At 42.7% G+C, this 16,901-nt stretch overlaps 1 protein-coding gene across 1 annotated transcript in view; it reads right to left on the bottom strand.

Annotated features, from left to right (window-relative positions):
- Positions 1–16,901, bottom strand: part of LOC115104886 (aspartyl/asparaginyl beta-hydroxylase-like) — a 52,939-nt gene that overhangs the window by 27,924 nt on the left and 8,114 nt on the right. The window contains 3 exon segments of the mRNA XM_029626261.2: positions 5,704–5,772; positions 6,649–6,693; positions 8,798–8,980. Coding sequence (XP_029482121.2) covers positions 5,704–5,772; positions 6,649–6,693; positions 8,798–8,980 — 297 coding nt within the window.

Below are 16,901 nucleotides of genomic sequence, written 5' to 3'. Positions count from 1 at the left end.
AAGGTTGAAGGAATAGTCTGTAGAACTCCAAGAAGGGATTGTGTCAAGGCACAGATCTGGGGAAGGGTACCAAAAAATATCTGCAGCATTGAAGGTCCCCAAGAACAAAGAACATCATTTTTAAATGGAAAAAGTTTGGGACCACCAAGACTCTTCCTAGAGCGGGCCACCCGCCCAAACTGAGCAATCAGGGGAGAAGGTCCTCGGTCAGGGACCAGATGGTCACTGACAGAGCTCTAGTTCCTCTGTGGAGATGGGGGAACCTTCCAGAAGGACAGCCATCTCTGCAGCACTCCACCAATCAGGACTTTATGGTAGAGTGGCTAGACAGAAGCTACGCCTTAGTAAAAGACACGACAGCCCGCTTGGAGTTTGCCAAAAGGAACCTAAAGACCCTCAGACTATGAGAAACAACATTCTCTGTTCCGATGAAACCAAGATTGAACTCTTTGGCCTGAATGCCAAGCGTCACGTCTGGAGGAAACCTGGTACCATCCCTACAGTGAAGCATGGTGGTGGCAGCATCATGCTGTGGGTGTGTTTTTCAGCGGCAGGCACTAATCAGGATTGAGGCAAAGATGAATAGAGACACCCTTGACGAAAACCTGCTTCAGAGCGCTCAGGAACTCAGACTGGGGCGAAGGTTCAGGAAACAGCAGAGGGAACACCCCCCCTATCCACATCGATGGAACAGTAGTGGAGAGGGTAGCAAGTTTTAAGTTCCTCGGCATACACATCACAGACAAACTGAATTGGTCCACTCACACTGACAGCGTCGTGAAGAAGGCGCAGCAGCGCCTCTTCAACCTCAGGAGGCTGAAGAAATTCGGCTTGTCACCAAAAGCACTCACAAACTTCTACAGATGCACAATCGAGAGCATCCTGGCGGGCTGTATCACCGCCTGGTACGGCAACTGCTCCGCCCTCAACCGTAAGGCTCTCCAGAGGGTAGTGAGGTCTGCACAACGCATCACCAGGGGCAAACTACCTGCCCTCCAGGACACCTACACCACCCGATGTTACAGGAAGGCCATAAAGATCATCAAGGACATCAACCACCCGAACCACTGCCTGTTCACCCCGCTATCATCCAGAAGGCGAGGTCAGTACAGGTGCATCAAAGCTGGGACCGAGAGACTGAAAAACAGCTTCTATCTCAAGGCCATCAGACTGTTAAACAGCCACCACTAACATTGAGTGGCTGTTGCCAACACACTGTCATTGACACTGACCCAACTCCAGCCACTTTAATAATGGGAATTGATGGGAAATGATGTAAATATATCACTAGCCACTTTAAACAATGCTACCTTATATAATGTTACTTACCCTACATTATTCATCTCATATGCATACGTATATACTGTACTCTACATCAGACTGCATCCTTATGTAATACATGTATCACTAGCCACTTTAACTATGCCACTTTGTTTACTTTGTCTACATACTCATCTCATATGTATATACTGTACTCGATACCATCTACTGTATGCTGCTCTGTACCATCACTCATTCATATATCCTTATGTACATATTCTTTATCCCCTTACACTGTGTATAAGAGAGTAGTTTTGGAATTGTTAGTTAGATTACTTGTTGGTTATCACTGCATTGTCGGAACTAGAAGCACAAGCATTTCGCTACACTCGCATTAACATCTGCTAACCATGTGTATGTGACAAATAAAATTTGATTTGATTTGAGGTTCACCTTCCTAATCACAGTGCAAAGACAACACAGGAGTGGCTTCGGGACAAGTATCAAAGTCCTTGAGTGGCCCAGCCAGAGCCCGGATTTCAACCCAATCGAAAATCTCTGGAGAGATCCAACCTGACAGGGCTTGAGAGGATCTGCAGAGACGAATGGGAGAAATTCCCCAAATACAGGTGTGCCAAGCTTGGAGCGTCATACCCAAGGAGACTTGAGGCTGTAGTCACTGCTAAAGGTGCTTTAACAAAGTACTGAGTAAAGGGTCTGAATACTTATGTAAATGTGATATTTCCATTTGTAAAAAAAATTATAAAATTAGCAAACATTTCTAAAAACCTGTTTCTGCTTTGTCATTATGAGTTATCATGTGTAGATTGATGAGGGGGAAAAAAACAATTTAATAAATTTTAGTGTAAGGTTGTAACTTAACAAAATATGGAAAAATTCAAGGGGTCTGAATACTTTCCGAATGCACTACTGAGATGCCATTGTGCCTTGCAAAAGCCTGCAGGAGCTGCAGTTTGTCTTACATCATACACATTCACAGTCTAACCACAAAACAGAGAGGATTTAGGCTCAAAACATGAATTGGGCAGGATTGTAGAGGAGTAGGTTGGCTACCGCTGGATGAAGAAAACAGATGAACAGTGTCATTTAAAATTGAACAGTTAAAAATAATCCAGCCTCTACTTGCACAACTTGAGTCGGAACTCAGGTCTTCGTTGGCTACACACTAGCAAAAACTCCTATTTTCTCTCTCGCTCTTCAAAATGAGAGGCAACAGCGTAACACAAGCTAATTCAACCACAGTTTTGACTGAGGTGTTGCATGTGGTTTTGTCTACTATAATTTTCTTCCAGGTCAAAACACCACAAGTTTTCGACTGCTGAACAGTCTGTCAAAAGGTGTTTTCAAAATCCCTGGCAGACATGCAAACAGAGCCAAGGGTCACAGTCCAGAGAAGGTTGATTCTCACACAAAGTGTCCATGTCATGCCCACCAGAAATGGTCTTAAACACACACGCGCAAACAAACAGGACAATAAGGAGAATAAAATCATTCTGGACAATAAATAACACTGGGAACGATACCTTTTGATTTGGACTTTTTTCTTGTCCTCTAATTATTGTCAAATGAAAGAAGAACCATTAGCTACAGTGACACATTTCGACATGGTACGCAGGGTCATGAGAGAGTTGCGCAACAAACAGAAAATGTTGGCCAATGACAACACGCACAGACCAACCAGGAGGAAGTACCTTTTTTCAGCCTTTCCATTTTGGGAGCAGGAACTTTGATCTCTTTTTCATCTAACATACAAACAAAACCAAAAAAGAAATTAGAGACAGCATGGACCATGTCGGAGGGGACTGTACGTGCCAATTCCAAAGTGTGCATCATAGCGCCAATTTGACACGATCGCTCAATCAATATCAAACAGAAACCAGTCACTTATTCCTATCCTGTACAAAATGCATAAAATACTTAAATCGATGCCCATAACCGTTGACAGTGCCCATGCTTGTAGACAGACACTAAATATAAGTGCAATCAACATTTATTCCATAGACAGACATTCAAACTACCTCACAACATAAAATATCTGAACACATTTAGTTTATGTCAAGATATTAATAGGCTAGGGCAACATCTTGCAATATGCCTACTTAAAATGGCCTAAACGGTTGTCCCTCCAGTCTGAAACAGAAATACACCCCTCTTAGTCACCATGACCTTTGGTAAATAAAACTGAAAACAGTCCGAAACCCCTCAGTAAATACTTAGCCCATGGCCACAAGTCAACGTGGACGACATTCCCAAACTCTGGGGTTCATGCTGACCTTTATGGGTCTGTTTAGCAAGAGATGGGTGAAGTTCAGGAACTTCTCTTCAATACAATAATAGCATGGTGGCATATTAGCAGTTCAAAGTTTAACAAACATAAGTACCAAAACATTAGTTGCACATTCTGAGAATAGGCCCCGCTCAAGTGGTCATTCACATTGCATTATTCCAACAACACACTCAGTGTTAGCACTTCCAATATGTAAGCCTAATAACATCGAGTCATAGGAATTTACGAAAATCAGTCTTCCTTGACCTACTGCTGGGTAGAGACGACTTCTAGACTTAGTCTTAGGACAGACAATGCAAATAGATACAGCACGTTTTGAATTAAGTTTACATTACTACATTATTACAGTACAACAAGCTAACTAAACAAAGTTCATCAACGCTGACGTCCTCTGTTACTGAGTATAAAAACTGCATGAACTGCAGAATTTAACGTTGCTTTGCTTAAAAAGCTACATGACATCATTTTTTTCCTAATTAAACTAGGAGTCACCTGAACTGCAACATCCAACGTTATCAGAAGCCTGAACAGTGTAATGTAGATGGTGAGTGAATGGTTATATAGATAGAAGAAATGGACATTACAGTAAAAGGAATTACTGTAAGGCTTAAGAGTAAAGATTAAGTGATTATTTACATTTAAAAAATGAATTACAACTAAATGCGAAACACAGTTTAACTTGGAAAAATGAAGAGATTAGAATAGCACAAAGGATTCATTCAGGTCAGAAAACAGATGAGCAAAGAATTAGTGCATCACAATGACGGTGAGAAGTACAGATTGCAGAATCTTAGAAAAAGTACAAAGCATAGTCCCAAAAATCCAGGTCAATATTCCCAATGGCAAGCACCACTGCAGCAAGGCCAAAGTCGACGAGGACAAAAACATAATATCCTTATTTCAGACACTCTTTTCACAGAGTCCTTCATTTGACAGGATCAGCGCCAGATTCAACTTCCTCCAGTTAAAGATGAGGGGGGTGAGGTGACCTTTGGGTGACCTTAGACCTCACCCAGTAGACTACTCTCCTTCTGCTCCTCGTGGATGGCAGGCTAATAGGCGAATGCTCAGGAGCTTTTGGCTATTGATCCTGTAGGTCTAATATAACGCCCTGAACCCCACCGTCATTCTGGGACGTACCAGCATCACCCTCCTCCTCCTCCTCCTCCTCCTCCTCCTCCTCCTCTGCTGTCTGACTCTCTGGAATCTCTGGATCCTTCTCTACGGGAGGAGTGATCACATCATAGAGAAACGTGAAGAAGCCGTAAAACCAATCAGAGCCTTCCTCGGCTAAAATACCGAAGATTTCCTCTAGGGAATCTGCGTTTTCATTAGTAATTTCACCGCCATCTTTGGTCAAGCCTGACGAGAGAGAGGAGAAAAACAAGGGGGAGAGAAGAGGAGCGAGAGGATAGAGGATGGAGAGAGAGGGAAGAGAAATGAATAAAGTGGATGGTAATGCAGGAAAGAGAGAGGCGTATAAGTCGAATAGAAGAGCGGCAAGAAAATACCCCCCTTTAATAGTTGTGTAGCGCTCTTGAAAGTGTCGAATAATGAAATGTGAGCTATGTTCAGGGATTGTGGTCGGTAAGGTAGAGTCTTTTGTTCTGGTCTTTGATTGGTTTAGTCTTTATTAGTCCCTTTATTTATTAGGATACACAGGACAAGATCTATTAGGCTAGGCATAGTGGGAAATGAGAAGTGTCAGTAATAAAGCAGTATTTTAGATACTGTACATGCGGCAGGTGACCAACGTTACAACAACCATAAGCAATACTGTTGGTTTTCAGCACAAACGCACAACGGAAATGTAGACTGTTGAAGTTAAATAACGCTGTGTAGATGCTGCAACAGGACTTCAAGCTCTTTTGAGCCGTATACTAAATTAAATAGCTACTGCTGAACAACTCTGTGCAGGAGTACTTACATGGAACTATTTGTTTAACAAAGACTTTTGTTAAACAAAGACTAGCAGTTTTTAAAGCCACCCACTTGAGTTTTTCCCCATTGAAGTAAGCTCTAAGTAAGCTGTTAAGTTCATGGCACTGGTACTCAAATACAAGAAAACCAAGTCAGTCATGCATGAGTAACATTTTAGAGTTCACAAAAAGGTCATTATTAGAAAATGCACTTGCCGAGTAGTACTTTGGCGTCCTCCACATCGAAGTCGCCGTCGCCATCTGCGTCATACGCTGAAAGTTTACCTGCAAAAAGGGAATAGTCTTAAAGTCATATCATAAACAATGTTCATAGTACAGTCCTTTCCACAAATGAGCCTGTTCTTGGCCTTTCCATCAAAATCATGTGTGTGTGTGTGTGTGTGTGTGTGGGGGGGGGGGGGGGGTCTAGGGGACATACACTTCCTCTGTAAATACAGACAGTTAATAGGTCATTGGGATTCTTTAATGTGACTCTCCTGATTTTAGTGATACTTCACTACTTGCCAATGAAGTCATACTATGGTGTTCAGAGTGGAACCATATCATATCTACAGCTCAGCTCTGAATTCCTTCTGTATTTCTGAGAGGGAAGTTGTGGTCATGGTCATACTGCAGCAGCATATATATATATATATATATATATATATATATATATATATGAAGCAGCAACCACTCGACTAGCCCTACCACAGCCGAATACAGGCAGCTTGATGTAGCCAACAAGTACAGCCCCTGGATAGGACGCTAGTGGGTCACAGGGCCTTGATGAAATGAAGCTATACCTTCAATCCAAAGAATTTGCTTCTTCAAAATCAGATATGAGAAGAAAAAAAACATTTAGTATGAGTCAAAGCCTAATAAATAAAAGGGACTTGTAAAAACAAACCAATCAAGACCAGGAAAAGAAACATCAACAAGCCATGCAACATACATGCCATTTAGCAGACACGTTCATCTAAACGATTCAGTCATGCGTGCATTACATTTTCGTATGGGTGGTCCTAGAGGGAACACCAGTAAGACAATTATGTTGTACTGCATATTGTTAAATCATTATTTTGAGGCATACTATAATATAATCTACTCAAAACTAATAACAGATAGAATTGAAGATTGGTGATACATGCAAGTAAACCATACCTTGTAAAACCTCTGAAAAGTTAAAACGGAATTCCTTTGCTCTCTCTGTTTTGCAAGATTAAAAGACACACAGGAGCAGTTTGTTTATAGGGACATCATCAATATCAAAAGTGAATGAAACAGTAACAGTGTCAGTATTAATTCATGTTACACATTAAATTGGGTATTAAAATGTAATTAAAAAAAATCATTTTTACAAAACCCTCTTACTAATTTCAATCGGGATTCCTCTTTCCCCCTTAAATTTTCTTCAAAAAGTCATGGCCTTCTGTCAGAAACGGATCTCTGTCTAAACCACATAATGCCTTCTCAGAATCATACAGGAAGTAAGTGGCGTTCTCACGCACCTACAGAAAGCTTTGTGGTCAGAACATCATCTGGGGATGCATGATATAGCGGTAAGCATATCGGAATAGTCGCTAAAAATGCCAACATCGGCCTGATGTCTAGTTTAACGCCGATGTGCAAAATCGATGTCAAAGCTGACGTGCATACCCATATAACGTAGGTAGATGACGTGCATACCCATATAACGTAGGTAGATGACGTGCATACCCATATAACGTAGGTAGATGACGTGCATACCCATATAACGTAGGTAGATGACGTGCATACCTATATAACGTAGGTAGATGACGTGCATACCTATATAACGTAGGTAGATGACGTGCATACCTATATAACGTAGGTAGATGACGTGCATACCCATATAACGTAGGTAGAGGACTAATGACGCCACAAAAAAATATAGCGTTAAAATGCATCACAGCATTCCTAACCTAGCCCACAATGTCTGCTGTGTGGATCGAGCAGTCAACAAGTCGCGCAGTCATTTGAAAGAGTAAGAAATAGGGTTTACAGACACAGCTGGACAAGATGGAAACGAACACAGTGACAGTGCACAACGAGGAAGAGAGGCCATGGACACAGAGTTGAAAGTTCACTGCTTGACATGTATGATGAAATCCTGGTTGAGACTGAACAAATGAACAATGAAACAGCACACACAGTAAGTGAAATAAATAGGTTTTGATTATGTTTTACTGGTAATGGGGACATTTGTAAATGCCAACAAAATAACTTTTTGGTCAGTGTGTGTTTCAACTATTTCACTTGAAATAGACTTTATCTAGCAAATAGACTTTGCTAGATAACCCCACTAGCTACAATCCCAAATTACTAGAATGCGTAAAAAGGCTGTGTGTCACGCCCTGGTCTAAGTATTTTGTGTTTTTCTTCATGTATTGGGTCAGGCCAGGGTGTGGCATGGAGTTTTTGTATTGTGGTGTGTTTTGTCTTGGGGTTTTGGTGTGTATGTATTTGGGATTGTAGCTAGTGGGGTTATCTAGCAAAGTCTATGGCTGTCTGGAGTGGTTCTCAATCAGAGGCAGGTGCTTATCGTTGTCTCTGATTGGGAACCATATTTAGGCAGCCATATTCTTTGAGTTTGTCGTGGGTGATTGTCCTTAGTGTCCATGTTCCTGTCGCTATGTTAGTTTACACTAGTATAGGCTGTTTCGGTTTTCATTTCGTTAAGTTTGTTGTTTTGTAGTGCATTTGTATTGATTAGAGTTTTACGTTTTCATTAAACATGGATCGCAATCTACACGCTGCGTTTTGGTCCGACTCTCCTTCTCCACACCTAGAAAACCGTTACACTGTGGTTATTGGTATCGAGTTTTTTTAGCAAGGAAAATGTCTTATCGGTGCATCCCTAATACAAACATAACCCAATGCCCTAAATTTTACATGATACGCTGTATATTGCAATGCATACATTTTGTAACGTTGTGCATTTTTATATTTAATCAGATATAACTTAATTCTTATTGTAACACAAAAGGGCAAGGGTTTATCAGATAACGCTTTGTTATTTACAGCCTGTTGATAGTTACTTAGAAATTACTTGTTAAAACAGTAGCCTGATTAAATAATACTTCCATGGTAATTACACTTTGGTTTCTTTGAAATTCATTGACATACCATTTTTTTGTAGTTAGTAGTTATCAATAGTCTGTAATTCTTTGAGGTGAGTATTGTAACCACAAAAGGTTCCTTTGTGAGTAACATGTCAATACCAGCTTAAACCGAGCTGTAAAATAAAGCATTACTGTTTATCATAGGGCTGTGGGGAGGTCAGGTGACTCACCGATGACATTGTCGTAGTCTACCAGGTCAAACCACACCACGGCCACAGAGCTCCAAACCCCCAGCAGGGCCAGCACCATGAACCAGGTGAATATCTTTGTTCCGCTAAAACCACCACTGCTAGCAGCAACAGAAGCCTCCACTTTCACACCATTCTTATTCACCACTGCTGCAGGCTTCACCTCTGGAAAAGGACACAATGATTAGGTTAATAATTCTGACTGGAACATAGGCTACCGGGACATATCTCAGTCATTCTTACTGGAGCATACTGTAGGCTTCGCTACTGGGACATACAGTGCCTTGCAAAAGTATTCAGACCCCTTGAATTTCTTCACATTTTGTTGTGTTACAAAACGTGATTTAAAATAGATTTATTGCAATGTTTTGTCATGTCAAGTCAAAGTGGATGATTTTTTCAAATATAGTTTTTTTTAAAGACTATTTCAAAAGAAGGTCGTTGCATAAGTACTCAGTTCCCTTTTTTAATTATTTATTTCACCTTTATTTAACTAAGTAGGCTAGTTGAGAACAAGTTCTCATTTGCAACTGCGACCTGGCCAAGATAAAGCATAGCAGTGTGAACAGACAACAACACAGAGTTACACATGGAGTAAACAATTAACAAGTCAATAACACAGTAGAAAAAAAGGGGAGTCTATATACAATGTGTGCAAAAGGCATGAGGAGTTAGGCGAATAATTACAATATTGCAGATTAACACTGGAGTGATAAATGATCAGATGATCATGTACAGGTAGAGATATTGGTGTGCAAAAGAGCAGAAAATTAAATAAATAAAAACTGTGGGGATGAGGTAGGTGAAAATGGGTGGGCTATTTACCAATAGACTATGTACAGCTGCAGCGATCGGTTAGCTGATGTTTGAAGTTGGTGAGGGAGATAAGTCTCCAACTTCAGCGATTTTTGCAATTCGTTCCAGTCACAGGCAGCAGGGTACTGGAACGAAAGGCGGCCGAATGAGGTGTTGGCTTTAGGGATGATCAGTGAGATACACCTGCTGGAGCGCGTGCTACGGATGGGTGTTGCCATCGTGACCAGTGAACTGAGATAAGGCGGAGCTTTACCTAGCATGGCCTTGTAGATGACCTGGAGCCAGTGGGTCTGGCGACGAATATGTAGCGAGGGCCAGCCGACTAGAGCATACAAGTCGCAGTGGTGGGTAGTATAAGGTGCTTTAGTGACAAAACGGATGGCACTGTGATAAACTGCATCCAGTTTGCTGAGTGTTGGAAGCAATTTTGTAGATGACATCCCCGAAGTCGAGGATCGGTAGGATAGTCAGTTTTACTAGGGTAAGCTTGGCAGCGTGAGTGAAGGAGGCTTTGTTGCGGAATAGAAAGCCGACTCGATTTGATTGGAGATGTTTGATATGAGTCTGGAAGGAGAGTTTGCAGTCTAGCCAGACACCTAGGTACTTATAGGTGTCCACATATTCAAGGTCGGAGCCATCCAGGGTGGTGATGCTAGTCGGGCATGCGGGTGCAGGCAGCGATCGGTTGAAAAGCATGCATTTGGTTTTACTAGCTTTTAAGAGCAGTTGGAGGCCACGGAAGGAGTGTTGTATGGCATTGAAGCTCGTTTGGAGGTTAGATAGCACAGTGTCCAATGACGGGCCGAAAGTATATAGAATGGTGTCGTCTGCGTAGAGGTGGATCAGGGAATCGCCCGCAGCAAGAGCAACATCATTGATATATACAGAGAAAAGAGTCGGCCCGAGAATTGAACGCTGTGGCACCCCCATAGAGACTGCCAGAGGACCGGACAGCATGCCCTCCGATTTGACACACTGAACTCTGTCTGCAAAGTAATTGGTGAACCAGGCAAGGCAGTCATCCGAAAAACCGAGGCTACTGAGTCTGCCGATAAGAATATGGTGATTGACAGAGTCGAAAGCCTTGGCAAGGTCGATGAAGACGGCTGCACAGTACTGTCTTTTATCGATGGCGGTTATGATATCATTTAGTACCTTGAGTGTGGCTGAGGTGCACCCGTGACCGGCTCGGAAACCAGATTGCATAGCGGAGAAGGTACGGTGGGATTCGAGATGGTCAGTGACCTGTTTGTTGACTTGGCTTTCGAAGACCTTAGATAGGCAGGGCAGAATGGATATAGGTCTATAACAGTTTGGGTCCAGGGTGTCTCCCCCTTTGAAGAGGGGGATGACTGCGGCAGCTTTCCAATCCTTGGGGATCTCAGACGATATGAAAGAGAGGTTGAACAGGCTGGTAATAGGGGTTGCGACAATGGCGGCGGATAGTTTCAGAAATAGAGGGTCCAGATTGTCAAGCCCAGCTGATTTATACGGGTCCAGGTTTTGCAGCTCTTTCAGAACATCTGCTATCTGGATTTGGGTAAAGGAGAACCTGGAGAGGCTTGGGTGAGGAGCTGCGGGGGGGGCGGAGCTGTTGGCCGAGGTAGGAGTAGCCAGGCGGAAGGCATGGCCAGCCGTTGAGAAATGCTTGTTGAAGTTTTCGATAATCATGGATTTATCGGTGGTGACCGTGTTCCCTAGCCTCAGTGCAGTGGGCAGCTGGGAGGTGCTCTTGTTCTCCATGGACTTCACAGTGTCCCAGAACTTTTTGGAGTTGGAGCTACAGGATGCAAACTTCTGCCTGTAGAAGCTGGCCTTAGCTTTCCTGACTGACTGCGTGTATTGGTTCCTGACTTCCCTGAACAGTTGCATATCGCGGGGACTATTCGATGCTATTGCAGTCCGCCACAGGATGTTTTTGTGCTGGTCGAGGGCAGTCAGGTCTGGAGTGAACCAAGGGCTGCATCTGTTCTTAGTTCTGCATTTTTTGAACGGAGCATGCTTATCTAAAATGGTGAGGAAGTTAATTTTAAAGAATGACCAGGCATCCTCAACTGACGGGATGAGGTCAATGTCCTTCCAGGATACCCGGGCCAGGTCGATTAGAAAGGCCTGCTCACAGAAGTGTTTTAGGGAGCGTTTGACAGTGATGAGGGGTGGTCGTTTGACTGCGGCACCGTAGCGGATACAGGCAATGAGGCAGTGATCGCTGAGATCCTGGTTGAAGACAGCGGAGGTGTATTTGGAGGGCCAGTTGGTCAGGATGACGTCTATGAGGGTGCCCTTGCTTACAGAGTTAGGGTTGTACCTGGTGGGTTCCTTGATGATTTGAGTGAGATTGAGGGCATCTAGCTTAGATTGTAGGACTGCCGGGGTGTTAAGCATATCCCAGTTTAGGTCACCTAACAGAACAAACTCTGAAGCTAGATGGGGGGCAATCAATTCACAAATGGTGTCCAGGGCACAGCTGGGAGCTGAGGGGGGTCGGTAGCAGGCGGCAACAGTGAGAGACTTATTTCTGGAGAGAGTAATTTTCAGAATTAGTAGTTCGAACTGTTTGGGTATGGACCTGGAAAGTATGACATTACTTTGCAGGCTAACTCCTCCCCCTTTGGCAGTTCTATCTTGACGGAAGATGTTATAGTTGGGTATGGAAATCTCTGAATTTTTGGTGGCCTTCCTGAGCCAGGAATCAGACATGGCAAGGACATCAGGGTTAGCAGAGTGTGCTAAAGCAGTGAGTAAAACAAACTTAGGGAGGAGGCTTCTGATGTTGACATGCATGAAACCAAGGCTTTTTCGATCACAGAAGTCAACAAATGAGGGTGCCTGGGGACATGCGGGGCCTGGGTTTACCTCCACATCACCCGCGGAACAGAGAAGGAGTAGTATGAGGGTGCGGCTAAAGGCTATCAAAACTGGTCGCCTAGAGCGTTGGGGACAGAGAATAAGAGGAGCAGGTTTCTGGGCATGGTAGAATATATTCAGGGCATAATGCGCAGAGGGGTATGGTGGGGTGCGGGTACAGCGGAGGTAAGCCCAGGCACTGGGTGATGATGAGAGAGGTTGTATCTCTGGACATGCTGGTTGTAATGGGTGAGGTCACCGCATATGTGGGAGGTGGGACAAAGGAGGTATCAGGGGTATGAGGAGTGGGACTAGGGGCTCCATTGTGAACTAAAACAATGATAACTAACCTGAGCAACAGTATACAAGGCATATTGACATTTGAGAGAGACATACAGCGAGGCATACAGTAATCACAGGTGTTGAATTGGGAAAGCTAGCTAAAACAGTAGGTGAGACAACAGCTAATCAGCTAGCACAACAACAGCAGGTAAAATGGCGTTGACTAGGCAACGGGGCCGACAGATAAAAACAAACAAGCAGAATGGAGTACCGTGATTAATGGACAGTCCAGCGTGCATCAGCTATGTAGCCAAGTGATCAGTGTCCAGGGGGCAGCGGTGGATAGGGCAGGGGAGCTGAACTTGCGAGTGTTATCCAGGTTAAAAAACTAACAATGACTAAATAGCTTGTAGCTAGTTAGCTGGTTAGCTTCTGGAGGTTCTTGAGTGTGTTCTAAAAATTAAAAATAATAGCGATTCCGTATCACATTGGGTGAGGCAGGTTTCCGGAAGATATAAACAAATTTTAAAGAAAATCGGGAAGAGATAGAAAGTACATATGGGCCACTGAGTGTTTGGGACGCGGCGATGCTGACAGTTAGCAGGCCTGTGCTAACAAGCTAAGAGTTAGCAGGCCGGGGTAAACAAGGTAGTAGTTAGCGGACCTGGGCTAAACAAGCTAGCAGTTAGCAGGCCGAATTAGCAGGCAAGGAGATAGCGAGGGCTAGAGAGTTAGCCTTTGGGGGACGTCGCGATGGGGTGAGTCTGTTTATTCCTCTTCATGCGGTGACATCGATAGACCGGTCGTGGGTCCGGATATTGTAGCCCAGGAGTATGCTACGGTGGCAGCACAGGGCTCTGGCCGGGCTAGCTTCAAGCTACGTGGGTGGAAACGCTAGCCAGGAGTAATCAACCAGGGTTGCGGTTTAGCTCGATAGCTAGTTGTGAAGATCCAGCTGAAATTTTTTTTTCCGTTTGCGGTGGGAATCCGGGGATAAAAAAATAAATAAATAGGTCCGTTATGCTCTGGTTAGCGTCGCGTTGTTCGAACTGGCGAGAGCTTTCCGAGCTAAAGGTTAGCTGATGACCGGTTAGCTGAAGACCGCTAGCATAGCTGGTGGTTAGCTAGTGGATAGCTGGCTAGCTTCAGTTGAGGGGTTCCGGTTCCGAAGTAAATATAAATACTTTATGAAAAAGTAGCTACATTGGGTGAGGCGGGTTGCAGGAGAGTATTTGGAAGCTTAGGTTTAGCAAAATGTTTTTAAAGATATGCGAAGAAAAAAAAATGTAAAACGAGAAAGAGACGATATATACAGAGAGACGATACGACAGGACGACTTACTGCTACGCCATCTTGGATAACAAATCAATACATGTTAGAAACACCTTTGGCATCCATTACAGCTGTGAGTCTTCTTGGGTAAGTCAATAAGAGTTTGGATTGTGGATTATTTGCCCATTACTCTTTAAAAAAACGTGGAACTCTGTCAAGATGCTGGGGATCATGGCTAAACAGCAATTGTCAGGTCTTGCCATAGATTCAAGCAGATTTAAGCAAGTTTTTCTCTAGGATGTTGCATGTGCTTAGCTCCATCCAGTTTATTTTTATCCTGAAAAACTCCCCACTATTTGCCGATGTCAAACATACCCATACCATGATGCAGCCACAACCAAGCTTGAAAATAAAGAGGCAGACACTCACTCGGTGATGTGTTGGATTTGCCCCAAACTTAAGGCTTTGCATTCAGGCCAAAATGTGTGTTTTGCACTGGCTCAATGCACACTCACTAGACTCTACCCACACACTCACTACAGAGAGTCCAACACACACACCACTACGCTGTTTATTATCATCCTGATTGCCTTGTCACTTTTACCCCTACCCACATGTACATAATGTATTACCTCAACTACCTCGTACCCCTGCACATTGACTCACTTCCGGCACTCCTTGTATATAGTCTCATTATTACTTTGTGACTATTTGCTTTTTTGCAAATTTGTTTTACTTTTTAACGCAATTATATATATTTTTTTCAATTGTACCTTTATTTATACAGGTTTTTCTCATTGAATTAACATATTTTCCAATAGAGACCTGGTCCAATAGCAGCAGGGGGAACAACATTTCAGACAAAACATCTTACATACTAGAACACAACATGAAACAAAAACACATATACAGTACAAAAAAAACATTTTACGTTAAAAACGCGAAAGTCTTGACTAAAAACAGCTGGCCTAAAGACAATTACACTCTATGATATATACATTGAGCAAGTGTTTAAAGTCCACCAACAAAAGTAGATCATCAAATTTTAAAATGTTCAGGAAAGAATCAGGACCACAGAGCTAAGAAACCAAAACTATTTCTAACATGACCTGTTCTAATTTTTGGTACTGTTCGAAGCAAATGAGAATGGGACCGTAATGATATTGATATTTATTTACCGACCTGACTAAAAAAAGAACAGAGATAAAATGGCATTTTACCCAATATGGCCTTAGAAATCAGTGTATGCCAGTGTTTATGCCTATGCAGTATTTAAGCCTGGTCAATGATGACCAGCCAACAGCTCTGTAGAGATCACAATGATGTGTTAAACCATTTTGATTTGTAATGAACCTGAGGGCTGCATGATACACTGAATCAAGTGCTCTCAGGGTAGTGGCCGAGGCCTACAGTGTTGTGAAAAAGAATTTGCCCCCCTTCCTGATTTCTTATTTTTTTGCACATTTGTCACACTTAAATGTTTCAGATCAAACAAATTTAAATATTACACAAAGATAACCCAAGTAAACACAAAATGCAGTTTAAGTGATAATTTGATTTATTAAAGGGACAAAAGCTATCCAAACCTTCATGGCCCTATGTGACAAAGTAATTGTCCCCCCCTTGTTAAATCGTGATTTTACTGTGGTTAATCACATTTTTTGGAATGCTGAGTTCAATTTCACTAGCCACACCCAGGCCTGATTACTGCCAGACCTGTCGAATCAAGAAATCACTTAAATAGAAACTGTCTGACAAAGTGAAGTAGGCCAAAAGATCTTAAAAAGCAAGACATCATGCCGCAATCCAAAGAAATTCAGGAGCAGATGAGAAACAAAGTAATTGACATTATCAGTCTGGAAAGGGTTACAAAGCAATTTCTAAAGCTTTGGGACTCCAGCAAACCACGGTGAGCGCCATTATCCACAAATGGAGAAAATTTGGAACAGTGGTGAACCTTCCCAGGAGTGGCAGCGACGACTCACCCAAGAGGTCACAAAATAACCCACAACCAAACTTTTGTCTGAAGAGACAAAAGTTTAACTTTTTGGAAGGTGAAGTCCTGTTACATCTGGCGTAAAAGTAACACAGCATTGTGTGGTCTTGCCCCTCCACCCCTATGCCGGCATATCATGCTCAAGGAAAGCACTGCCAGGATAACAAGGGCAGTACACTAGAGGGGATTGCGCTGTTCCTTTTTAAATATATGTTCATATCAGCCGTCGCTGTTAGAGCGACAATATACTGGAATGTAATGCCCATGGACTTGAGAAGCTGCACTGATTTATTGTACTTTTAAATTGAAAACATGGCTAAAATCTATCCAAACCTGTACATGAGTTATCTGTGGTTCCTCATATGTAAGACAACAGTTGATGACAGGGTTGTTGTTGTTAGAATAATATATTATTGGATGTAATGTATTTGTATTGAGGCTGTGTAATTGTCCTTAGCTCCCACAAGAAATGTTGGTTTTGTTCGATTACGTCCATATTTATGTCCAAATACCTCCATTTTGTTCGCACGTTTAGTTCACTATTCCAAAGGCACAATGTGCAAGCGCAAAATCAAGACGAAAAGTCAAGAGTTCCATTATAGTTTGTAGAAACATGTCAAACGATGTTTACAATCAAGCCTTAGGGTATTTTATTAATAAATCTTCAATAATATTCCATCCGGACAATAGCGTATTCATTACAGAGGAAAAAGGAACAGCGCGCCCGCGAGACCGCACAGTAAACAACTGATTTGCCTCAGCCTAGTCCACTTGTTGAAACAGCTCTTATTCGACACCCTTCCACAATAGAAGCCTCAAACAACTTTCTAAAGACTTGACATCTGCTGGAAGCCTTGGGAAATGCAATCTGGC

Source organism: Oncorhynchus nerka, linkage group LG22 (assembly GCF_034236695.1).
Source record: "Oncorhynchus nerka isolate Pitt River linkage group LG22, Oner_Uvic_2.0, whole genome shotgun sequence".
NCBI lineage: Eukaryota > Metazoa > Chordata > Actinopteri > Salmoniformes > Salmonidae > Oncorhynchus > Oncorhynchus nerka.
Note: the sequence above shows the minus strand (reverse complement) of the source record. Positions and strands in the feature narration are given on the sequence as shown.